The sequence below is a fragment of the Oxyura jamaicensis genome, chromosome 8 (genome assembly GCF_011077185.1).
Source record: "Oxyura jamaicensis isolate SHBP4307 breed ruddy duck chromosome 8, BPBGC_Ojam_1.0, whole genome shotgun sequence".
Classification (NCBI taxonomy): Eukaryota; Metazoa; Chordata; class Aves; order Anseriformes; family Anatidae; genus Oxyura; species Oxyura jamaicensis.
Window position 1 is genome coordinate 6,694,534 of NC_048900.1, and position 11,836 is coordinate 6,706,369.

At 40.2% G+C, this 11,836-nt stretch overlaps 1 protein-coding gene across 4 annotated transcripts in view; it reads right to left on the reverse strand.

Annotated features, from left to right (window-relative positions):
* The window catches only part of NEK7 (NIMA related kinase 7), a 73,202-nt gene that overhangs the window by 56,042 nt on the left and 5,324 nt on the right, over window positions 1-11,836 (reverse strand). For 2 of the 4 annotated variants that reach the window (XR_004752778.1, XM_035332879.1), the window contains exon 2: window positions 11,483-11,624. The exons of 1 other annotated variant lie outside the window; for it this stretch is intronic. Coding sequence is in view for 1 of the 3 variants with exons in the window: in XM_035332879.1 (XP_035188770.1) it covers window positions 11,483-11,604 (122 nt within the window). In the remaining 2 variants the exon portion in view is untranslated. Of the gene's footprint in view, window positions 1-11,479; window positions 11,625-11,836 lie in introns of those variants that run through there. One more of the 4 variants, XM_035332881.1, reaches the window with a different exon arrangement.

Sequence of the window (11,836 nt, forward strand, 5' to 3'; positions counted from 1 at the left end):
AAAAAGAGAAATGTAAACAGTCATTCTGCTGTAATTCGGTTTGTATTTACGAACAAGGAGCACCTGCGTGGAAAGGGAAGAATCAATTTTTTCAATTGCATCCTTGAGTTTAATAGCATTTAACTGTTCCGGCCCTGCACTGGTTTGGGAAGGAAGTATCGTTATTTCCAGCTGTTCTACAGAAGAACTAAACCACCATGAATATATCTGAACCTCCTGCATGTGCTTTAAACACTTCTAAGACTTGAGCCACAATGCTCTACCCAATACAGGCCGCATGGTCCCATTGCTCCTCTGAGGCACTGGGCGCTTGTTAAATAAACCCCGTAAGTACCCGTGGGCCAGCACCCCAGGCCTGTAGGCAGAAGAGACACAGCGGAGGAGTTACAAGTGCTGCACGCACACGGTTAGTGCCACACTCATTTATCTGTGGATTTTAGGGGATAAGCAAGCACAGGGGTGGAGGAGCAGGTGCAGCTCCTGGTTTTGCTGGTGCCGGTGAGGAGCGCCATGCCATCTCTGATCAGGTGCAGGCCACAAAGTTCACCAGCAGCCCTGAACACGAACAAAGAAGTCAAGGTTTACCTGAACAACCCTTCCAGAAAACACACAAACACAGAGCCTCTGTCTCTGACTGTAACCTGGTGAAACTTGGCAAGGCCTGCAGAGGAACAAGTCACGTCGCTGACTGGGAAACTATGCCAGCTTTTCTGTTTTTTATTTATTCATATATTTACTTCCTGCTCCAAAGCCTGAGCGTTCTAGAGACAGTTTGAAATAACACACACTCCTCCTGATAACTCTTAAATCTTTACCATTAGGAAATTTCCTATGATAATTGTATTCTGATAGATCTATATGCTTCATATACTGCTAACTTGTGCTTCTGCATACAGAGCTCTTTTTTTCACAAACCTTTCTTGAGAATGAGCACACCAAGTTTTCGACTAGGATTTAATTGAAGTTCAGCGTAAAAGCATTCAAACTATCATAAAAGCATTCACCTGGTAAAACGTACACACAGCATAAATCTTCTCAGTAATTCCTTTAGACAATATTAAAAGTGTTGAAATAGCTCCAAAGAGAAAGCAGTAAACTTTAGACTTTTTTTTTTATAAAGCCCATTGCAAAATATTTAAGAAATTCTACCAAGTAGCCTGTGCTCACAGTAACGTCACCCTTACAGCATCATTGCATTAACACTACTTAGCAATCAAATAATCGCAGAGCAGCCGTGTGGAGGTTCTCAAAACTCAGCCCTAGCACTAAACAGGGCATGGCTACACAAAACAAACCAGCACTGATCCGCTCTCACTCCTCCATTCAAAGCAGACATCCCAAGCCCCTCTTTTACCATCAACTGTTCCTAGCCCCAAACCACAGCCATCCTCCAGAGTGAGCGAGGGTCTTGACAACTTTCCCTGCCTATCCTCGACATCCCTCAGCAAAGCACACGTTCCGGGGCTTCTGCTACTTTGTCTATCAGCTGTCGTTAATACAAATATAAAAGGGATCCAAAAAAGCAATTTCAGGAATGTCAATAGCAAATAAGTAAGTGATCAAACTGAGGTAAGAGGCAAAGAAAACCAGGCAGAAACTGCAAAGATTTCTGATAGTATTAGTGCAAAAGGTGAAAACAGCTGGCAGATGCATGGCATGCCAGGCTCACTGGGCAACCTTCCAGCCAGCTCTAGGATGCAAATATTGACAACTGCTTGCAGGTTCGATAGCATCTCCCATACAGCCTCCCTGCCAAAGGCCCGAAATCCTAACACAACTGCACTGAAAAAATTTATATATATATATATGTATGTATGTATATATGTATGTATGTCTGTATATGTATATATCACAAACTGTTGTCACAAGACTGCACCTAAGTTCTCCAGTTGGATTCTGTGAGGTCTATATCGTTGTCACTGCTTCAGACAAATTCTGGAGGATCCCAAGGATTTTTTTCTGTTCATTTCTTACTGTTGACATCTTTAGATCACTGCCAAGAATCCAGGAAGTCTTTGCTGAAGCACTAATCTGAAGAGTATTATCATCCATACAAATTTTCATCTTTTTGATGCTATCAATACCTGTAATGAAAAAGTTAGTGTTTTACCAAATTGTTAAAGAACAGTGCCCACGTAATGCACCAACAGGTAAATCCTATGGGTCACAAACACTGGATTCAAAAATCCCTGGGAAAAGTTGAAATATAAGACTCTTTATCCTCTATTACATGTATATATGTCCAAGAGCACGCAAATCTAAGCTGCAATGTTCTGACAACATGTAGTGATTCAGCTCAGGAACTACATAACGCACTCTTCTGAATGGTCAGAGGCACCAGCTGGGAGTGGTTGGTTATCTGATGTCCATTTTTTTCCCCATTTTTGATTTGGTCGAACAGGAGTAAGAGGAGAAGTCATACCATTATTGCTGCCAGTGGCTCACTTTTATCATGAAATAAAGAAAACTGAAGAGGTAACAAATACGCTCTACCATATGAAACACAGAAGATTTATCAACCTCGGGGTTTGTTGTTGCTTTTGCAAACAAAAGGTAGAGATCCGCATTTTCTGTCCTTATATGGAAGTTCTTTTATTTTTTTACTTGTTTTTATCTTTGAAGACTGCATGATAGATTCACATTTTAGAGTAATTTGGCATTTTGATCATACAAAATGCCAAGAATGCAAAAAAATGCCAAGGATGCAAAATGAATCTTTTGTACTGTTTGTCAACATAAGCAAGAATTAGATTCTGCTGCTTGAAGACTGTTTTCATGGCGAGGCATGCCTTTTGCCTTGCTAATAAACTCCAGAGGTCAAAATAAGTGGTATAATACAACTTCTAGGAAGAGTGATAATTGCTGACTGAATTTAAGTTTAAAAGCATTTTTTCACAATCTAATTTATGGGTAAAAAGGCACTAAGAATACTGCCAAAGAGTCACCACTTGTTTAATACTGTTAAAGTGCACTTGTTAAATACAAGTTGCATTTCAATATAACATGTACCATTGCATTTAGATGTAGTATTTCTTTCTCCTCTTTAAACAACTCATACAATGACCTCCTTCTGCAAATCCACCACTATTAAATACCTGCTCATGGAAAACTGACAAGATGAAGCAAGAGGTGAAACTACAGCAGCACCCAAAAGGCCAGCTATGACTAATATTTTTAAATAATGAAGACCAAGCTGCATGCAACAGCAATGACTGGTTACAGGAACGCAAGCACATACGCCGAGTCTTACACTTCAGTTACGGTTGCTAATACTGCTTCTTGCTTATACTTCAGTTATGGTTGCAGATATAAGAAGATTTTTGGTTAACACCTAATGCTTTAAAAACACTTGTCCTTTTAGTTGATCAAAACAGTAGGCTACCTGCAAATTAGGGATGCAGGATAAAGTACCAGGGTACACAAAGAAGACAACCTATTTTTCATTTGGAATTGCAATTGCAGAACCACTTCCTTAATTGACACTGTTTGCTCCATGCATTGACTCTACAGAACAAGAAAAGGAAGCTAAATCCTCAACAGCGAATTAGATTATGCAAAGACACAAAGTAGCCCAAACTGCAATTGCTCATTGGTATACCCCAACAGGAAGGTCAAGTCCCATAATCAGCACTTCCAATTTTTAAACAAAAGTCTAGAAATGCATAGACGCCCACCTGAGATGCATATAAATCCAGAGTGTGGGATACAGAGCACTGCTGAATGTCATACAGCATAATAAAGAGACTCAGGCCCATGACAGGGAAACCTGATTGAGACTGAAATGAACAAGTACCAGCTGGGAAACAGCATAGGTAAGACAAAGAGGGAGACTAAGACAGAAATTTGAGTTGAAAAAATACCCTGGAGTTCCTGGGAAATTAAACAAAGAAGTGCAGGAAGGTAATAACTGTAGTAGCAGGAAGGCACAAATATGCTCTACCCTTCCACTTCAGCAGCCAGAAACAAACCAGATGTAAGGTACTTACGTCCTGCTGTATACCAAAACCCTGCCTTTGCCTGGCTTTCCTCAGGCCCATTCACAAGGAGGTGAGACTATCACTGACCCTCCTGGTGAAATCAAAGGAGACGACCCACTCCTGACAGTGATAAGCTGTGGTTCCTGTTCATTTCACCAGAATTTATTTTGAAATATTTTTTTCTTCCATCTTTCTTTAGAAGTGTTATCTGGGAACAATTTAAAATCTTTGAGACTTTTTTTTTTCACTGCAACTACGTCTTTATACGCATGATTAAATTATCTAAGGAGACAAAGCTTAAATGCACTGCCTAATTGCACGAAACATGCTTTTTCAAACGTTATTTTCATAGCTTGAAGTCCCTAAACCATATGCTTTGGAACTTATTTCACAGAATTCATGCAATGATGTTTTTGTTTTAACAGATAACAGTTCTACAGCAACACAATACAATACTTTTCTGTAGAAAGCATCATTAATAGCCTCAACAGTACATGGTTTCCTCTAGCTACATGCTACATAATATTATTTGTTAATTTGGGACCTTAACTGGTAATCAACGTCAAAGAAGAAACAACAGCTATACTTTACAACAACAACAAAAAAGTATATACTTAAAGATAATTGAATGCTGCTGTTCTTCTGAATATCTTAGCTTTTTTTTTCTGCAGAACATAAATTTAACTATTCCACATAACAGCTAACACAGAGGAACATGAATGTGCTCTGTTGAGAACATGCTGATCAGGCACTCGGCTGCTTTAGTGCCTTTTCAAAGAGGACGGAATGTCCTATGTTTACTTCTGGATTACACTGTCAATAAAGGCAGGTATTTTTAGTTTCTATTATAACTATTATATTATTTTATTTAGGCTGGAGCCAAGGCCCTCCATAAACAATCATCCATTTAACACCCTATATATTACTTTGTTTTTGGTGTCAATCTTTAGCATTTAACAAGCATTTTACATGACGAATTGTAGATTCCTAAATTAGTCACCCTGGTTAAAACTAAAAACCTGTGCTCTGGAAACAATGGCTCACATTTCCAAGGCCCTCCCTCCCGAGCACCCAGACCAGAAAGTAACTCCCAGTTACCCAGCCACCGCCCTGCTGGTGACCACAAAAGTTTCTCAGGGGAGCCCAGCTTTGATGGCGTGGTGCTGGTTCTGCCCTGACTTCACAGAACCACTCTGCTCCCCGACCCAAGGCACACACCTTTTGGCAGGAGACAAACCTTGGACCCTTTTTCCTCTGCTACCGCAGCAGTAAGTGCTTGGCCCTTAAGCCTGACGCACGCAGGTTAAGCAGCAGGCATCCTGCCAATTCATAAAACACATACTGCCTTCCCAGCCGTGCTTCTTCTCTTCCAAGATGTTTGGAGGCAACCAGCTTACTGGACAAGCCCGGTCCACACTTCTTCAGGTCAGCAGCACTCAACTTTCCTCAGCACCCACTTAACGCTGACAGCAAGCGTGCAGGCTGCAGGTGAGGTTACAAGTTTTCAGGATGAGAATCAGCAGCCTTCTGTCTTAAAGCGTGCTGGGGGAAGGTTCTGCATGAAGCAGGAGAACGTCAGCAGCTGCGAACCCAGGACTGCGACCTCATCACACATGTTAAGTCACAGTACAGCTCCAAAGAAATGGGTAGTCTGAAGTCATGTCCAGTATCGCAAACTAACCTGCAAACTAGATCTACCATACTTATTCAGTATTAAAATACATTTTTCCCTTATGTTCTGACACTGAATAAGTCAAACATATGTTTTGATGTCATAACAGAAATGCCCTGCTTGTAAAGTGAAAGTCCCTTCAGTTTCATACATAGTATTTTTAGTGGATAACCAAATACTTAGAGAACAGCAACCTGCATGCAGTACCTCAGAAGTTGCTCTTAGAATGCCGATGTATCCAAAGCCTTCATACACTTGTACCTGAGTACTTCCAAAAGACACAATTAAGAAAATATCCCCAGCAGTTTGCCTAAAATTGCTCTTACTTCAAACTGTGTTGTTTTTTCTCCTCTTTTCTCCCCAAATGTAACTGGAAAGATGAAACTCAACTCATCTGTGCTAAAATACATTTCAAGAAGTTATTCATCTGCCTCTATACCACTGGGATTCAAAGACTCATAATTAATATGGCATATTTAACATGAATGGCAAGAGATTCCAACTGTAAAACAAGTCATAGAATCATAGAATATCCTGAGTTGGAAGGGACCCTTAAGGATCATCAAGTCCAACTCTTGACACCGCACAGGTCTACCCAAAAGTTCAGACCATGTGACTAAGTGCACAGTCCAATCTCTTCTTAAATTCAGACAGGACTTCCAAAGTCTTCCTTAAATTCAGACAAGTCTTCCAAAGACATACACAATGTCTTTTCAGTAAAGTATTCCTCAGTAAAGTAGATAACTAAAATGATAACTGATTAGAAATTCACAAATTACAATGTCTAGTCACAGAGTTACACGCTCTGCTTAAAAACAGCATTAGAAAGTATCAAATATGCTGAAACACTTTAAATATATTAAAAAAAAAAAAAAAAGTCAATCAATGCAGTTCGGCTGTGGCTGGTCATACTTAAGGTTTATGAGCAAAATATAACCAAAGCAGCATCTCCTGCTTCCTGCTCCCGAACTCCTGGACAGCAGCCAAATGTTGCAACACCCCGTACCAGGCCACTGACACTTGTCCAGATTCACACGCGATACAACACCCCCTTTCTGGAACAAAGCCCAGGGCTTCCCCAAGAACAAAAAGCAGTTTCGGTATTAATTTCAGTACCAGAAGAACCAGGTGCAGTAGCATGAAGAAGTGGTGCCTCAGCTTTACTCCTAGCATGGGGCCCCGAAGAACCAGAGGACAGCAAGATGCACATAGTCTGTGGAGCTCCTCACACCAGGCTCCTCCATTCCCGCCGGGCAGCCGCTTCTAACACTGAACAGCCAGTTTCTCACATCAGCGGACTCTGCAATCTCTCTTCAAAGACCAAAATATACCAAATGAGTACCAGGAAACCCACGTTACAGACAATACTTGAAATAAACCAAGTAGGCTTCTAGACAAAGTCACATCTAGGCAGCTTCAGCAGTCAATCAGTTTTCCAACCTATAACACTGACCCCCACATATACCCACAGTTAACCCTAATTCTCCCCAGGATCTTTTTCACATGTTCATAGAATGGCTCAGGTTGGAAGGGACCTTAAAGGCCATCTAGTTCCAGCCCCAGTTCATTTTCTATATTGGAGAAAGTGTACTAGTTTACAACAAACAATTCAACCACCATCTACCTGTCCTTTCCTTTGTCCCAGCCCAGCCCATGCTGCTCATTTCTCAAATATACTAACCTTTTTATTGGTCCGCTGTTACGATAAACACACAATCCATAGTGTACTCACTAAAACATTACTTATTTAAAGTCTATTGCAATGTGGCCGATTGTTTAAACTTCTCATTCACTTGATGAATAAATATTTGATATATGCCAAATAATTATCACACTACTTGATTTTTTCTCACTCCCTAAACATTGAAGTTAGATACCTGCATTAATAAAGCAAAATGCATTTAAGTTCATACTCGCTCGATCTCTGCCAAGCCAATCAAGCCCTTAATTGGCAAGGGATAAAGCAAACTCAAGACTGAAAGGCCAAGTTAACGATTAGCATGGTAAAATTTGTAAATTACCCTAATTAGTGTATATTACATACACACCGTGTGTGTATATAACGTATGCATATATATATATAAGTAAAATAGTATATAAAAATGCACACACATACACTTCCACATATATATTTATAAATCACACATATATATACACGTTTGTATATGCAGAATTATTACTATTAGCTAACTGGTAAAAAAATAAATATTTGCTTCACATTTTAAAAACTTCTAAAACATGAAACAAATACATACTTGTTTGTAAAGTTGTCTGCAGAAGCACCCATATTGGAGAAAAAAAATGTATTTGCAACTTCTAAGTGGGAAAAGTGATTGAATATCCATGTATATACAGAAGTAGGATTAGCCTTAATTTAGGTGCTTCCAAAAACGTTTCAATTTTTACCACGCTACCAGCTGAATACTCCTTTAGGATGGCAGTTCTGTAGGGACAACCTTGGAGGTGGACAACACAAATTCTCAGCAAAAAGTAGCTATTATCTATCTATACAGAAATAACTAGCCCTGTTTTGTTCGTGTTTTTAAAAACAAACTTATGTCCACATTCCCTACTCCTGGGCTGTCTGTCTACTCAAAGCTCTAAAGAAAAGGCCAAAAAGGCACAGATAATTAAGCTGGGTTAAGTGTTGCTTTTAACAAGAGCAGAAGTAACCATAAACAAACAGAACTACTTACAAAAAGAAGTAAAGAAATACACTTACAGTTCACATATAATTCTATCATCCATCCAGATTTATCAGGCACGCTTTTTATTCCAACCCTGAAAACACAGGTGCCAGCCACTGTCATTTCCCAACTACTAAGAGTCCATTTACTGTCCGTACTGTCTAAATAGAAAATTAAAGTCCACAATTCACAAATCTATTTCTCTTCCTCTTCATTTACTCGCAGAATGTAAGGAGTATTGTTTTGTTTACATCTCCACTTCATTTGTGTCACTCAAGTAGATAGCTTATCTTTCATGACGCTCCCAAAGGTTGTACACGCACTGCCTTGCTCTTTTTTCAGCCATTTGTTAGCTATCTCATACAAACTGAAGAAGAAAAGACCTGAAAGCATTTGGGCATCAGGATCCTTCTCCATTTTCATTTAGCTTCTATTCACCTGGAAATAAATGTGATGGCCATTTCTCCACACCGTGTTGCCAGTTACAAAGGATACACTTCACTCCCTGCCAAACTTTTCCCTTGGATATGATCATGATTCATGTATCGCATCTAAACACGGTAATATCAGTACAGGAAATCCTCAGCCCACATCACAACCTGTTGTGCTGCCACTTCTGTAAAGATGCAGCTCTCAAGACGGCACAAACCGAGTACGTGCTGCTGCTGCTTCCCTACCTTCAGCTGCGCGTTGCAGACCCTGCTCCTCAAACATGGGAGGTGCAGGAAGGGTATCACAGAAGAAACTGAACATCTCCCTTCTGGCAATGGTGCACTATTACATGAGCTTACCACATATCATTTTACTTCATCCTTAGGCAGGGATGATAAAAAGTATTTAAATTCAAAATAGCTATGACAGAAAGGCAAGAGAAACATAGAGTTGAGACTATTCCAGGCAAAGCCAAGTTTTGTCACCAACACACCGTGCAGGTAAGTAGGAAGAGGAAATAAAATAAATGACCAAATTAACAAGTCAAAACAAAATAATAATAATAATAATAATAATACAGTAGTTAAGATTTTCAGAAGAAAGGAAGCCAAGATGTGATTTGGAAACCCTTACAACCCCAAAACCTCCCCGCTCCAACAGGTGGGCAGGGTGAAGAGGAACCCTTTCCATAACAAAGGGATGGTTTTAAATGCGTATGTGAAAATTATCCATAAAGACATGCTGAAGAGATTTAGTAAAAGTGCAACCAACTGAGTTTCACAAAGGAGTCTAAAAAGACATGGGACAAATGAAGAGGCTAGAACCGTAGTGAGACAAACCATTACTGCTAGGCACAGGGAAAAACCATCCCATTCAGGTGGCTGCCTGCACACGACTGCACCCCAACCACGGCTGGTAATGCCTACACCATTACAAGTGAAGAGGAACAGGTATTTAACAATAAATTCCATAAAATTATTACAAGAAGTGTCTAAGTATCTTCAAAACCAATACAAGATAACACTTTGTGGTATCCTGCTCCAGGTATCATTTGCCCATTTGCAGGCTGGAGAAAGAACCCACTCTTATCTGTAGTATGTAACTTAAAACCTGAGCTACCCCAGAGATAATGAAATGAATGGAGCATTACATAGAATCAGAAAAGAATTAGGGGACACATTCAACTATTTTTTTTCTCATCTCCTCACTAGCATTACCTTTGAATCCTGCAACTATGCATGACTGTGGTGAGTGCTGCGGGATCCTCGGGCCCAGAAGCAAGGCAGGCAGCAGCCAGCACACTCACTTCAGAAGGAAGCCAACACTCAAGTTCACAGCTGTTTCTGTGCTTTACACTAAACCACCACTGGCTAAAAGCTGCAATATCCATTTCTGATTTTGGAGTATCCTCAATGACTAATTGTACACGCGCAGGGTGTGCAGGCTGCTCGCTGCTCCCGCTCTTAAGTCCTAATTATCTCCATGAAGTTCAGAGGCAGCCCACGCACCTAACTCACAGTTCTGAATCTCACTCAGGGCAAGTACTGGAAATTTACTGCTGCAAAGACAACTCCTTTTTTGGATCTGCTCTCAGATGAGGAAGAAAAGGGTACAGAAGAAGGGCCTCTGCAGGACAGAATGCTATGCATTTTCCCACTGCAAGTTTCTATTTATTTTAGAATGAACTTTAAGTTCACCTGTGATATTGTTGCCTTCTGGTTTTCAAGGAATCGATAGCTTCACAAGCCTTGTATACTGATAGCAGAACGTTAACAGGAATTGAAAAAGACTGGTTCTTCAACACTTTGCAACACCTACCTCAGATTTCCCCAGAGACTTCAGCAAGTACCTAATCTACAAACTGCACATGTACTCGTATGACATTGTAAAGTAATTAATCTGGTCCAACACAAACCTCACTACTAAACGTAACTGTAATAACTTTGTTATAAACCATCCCTAGCAGATTAAAGCAAAGAGGCTTGAATGCAAGCTCCCAAATGCCAGATGAAGTAAACAGGCTATTTAAATTGTCACCTATAATCAATAGTGAGAAGTCACTAGTACCACAAGATTAAGCTATGCGCAGTAAGAATCTAACCTGTATGTTTATACCATTTTCTTACAAATTCCTCTTTTTAGGATCTTGTTTAAAATTTCCTAACAAAGCCCCTTACATAAGCATGTGTGCTCTGCTGGCCCGATAGGGAATAACTGCACTTGAAATACACAGAGTATTTCCTAGCTGCAGAAGTGCTGACTGAATCCCAGTTACATCCCACATTCCACAGACTGACACGCAGGATTAACTTCACTGGAGAAGAAACTAATTTTAACAGTATTACTTCTCTTCAGATTTTTTTGGTTGGTTGGTTGGTTTTTTAAACTAACCAGACAAAAAGAATCCCTTTAACACTTTATTAAAAAGGCGACAGGTAGCAATGTTGTACTGTATACTGCAGAGCTAAATTACTTTCCACATGGTCAGTGGGGTTCAAATCGTGACAAATACAGCAAATGAGTGCTCTACAGGCTGTTCTTATCACCACTTTGGAATTTTGGGCAGTTATTTTCATCTCTGTGGCACAGCACATGCAACGTAGCTAAACTGAAGAAATTTTCTGGAAATTAATCAGCCAGTAAATTCCGGTTATTCACAGTATCAACCTGTGTAAGATGATCTCCCCCTCCCAGTTGTTCCTATGCACTACTACCTGGGGATCAGGAAGGATTCCTGGGTAAGCCCCAAACAATCAGAAGATTCCCTGGGAGGTACAGGAGAGGTTATTGCCGTTTGACTTTTCCCAGGAGACCTTTCAAGGTAACACAAGCTCATCAGCTCTGCACAGATGTTTGGAAAAACGCCACTCTTTAGAAGGCAACAAGGCATCGATGGTGACACAGCCGAATGCAGCACTCATGTGAACGCAGGATATTGTTCTAAGCTTATGAAATACACATTTTTCGCATGCATGGGCAAATTGCCTCACCAAACTATCTCAGTGGACAAATAGACTGGGCTGCCTGCGTTCAACTTAACTCTTGCACAAAAAAAAAAAAAAAAAAAA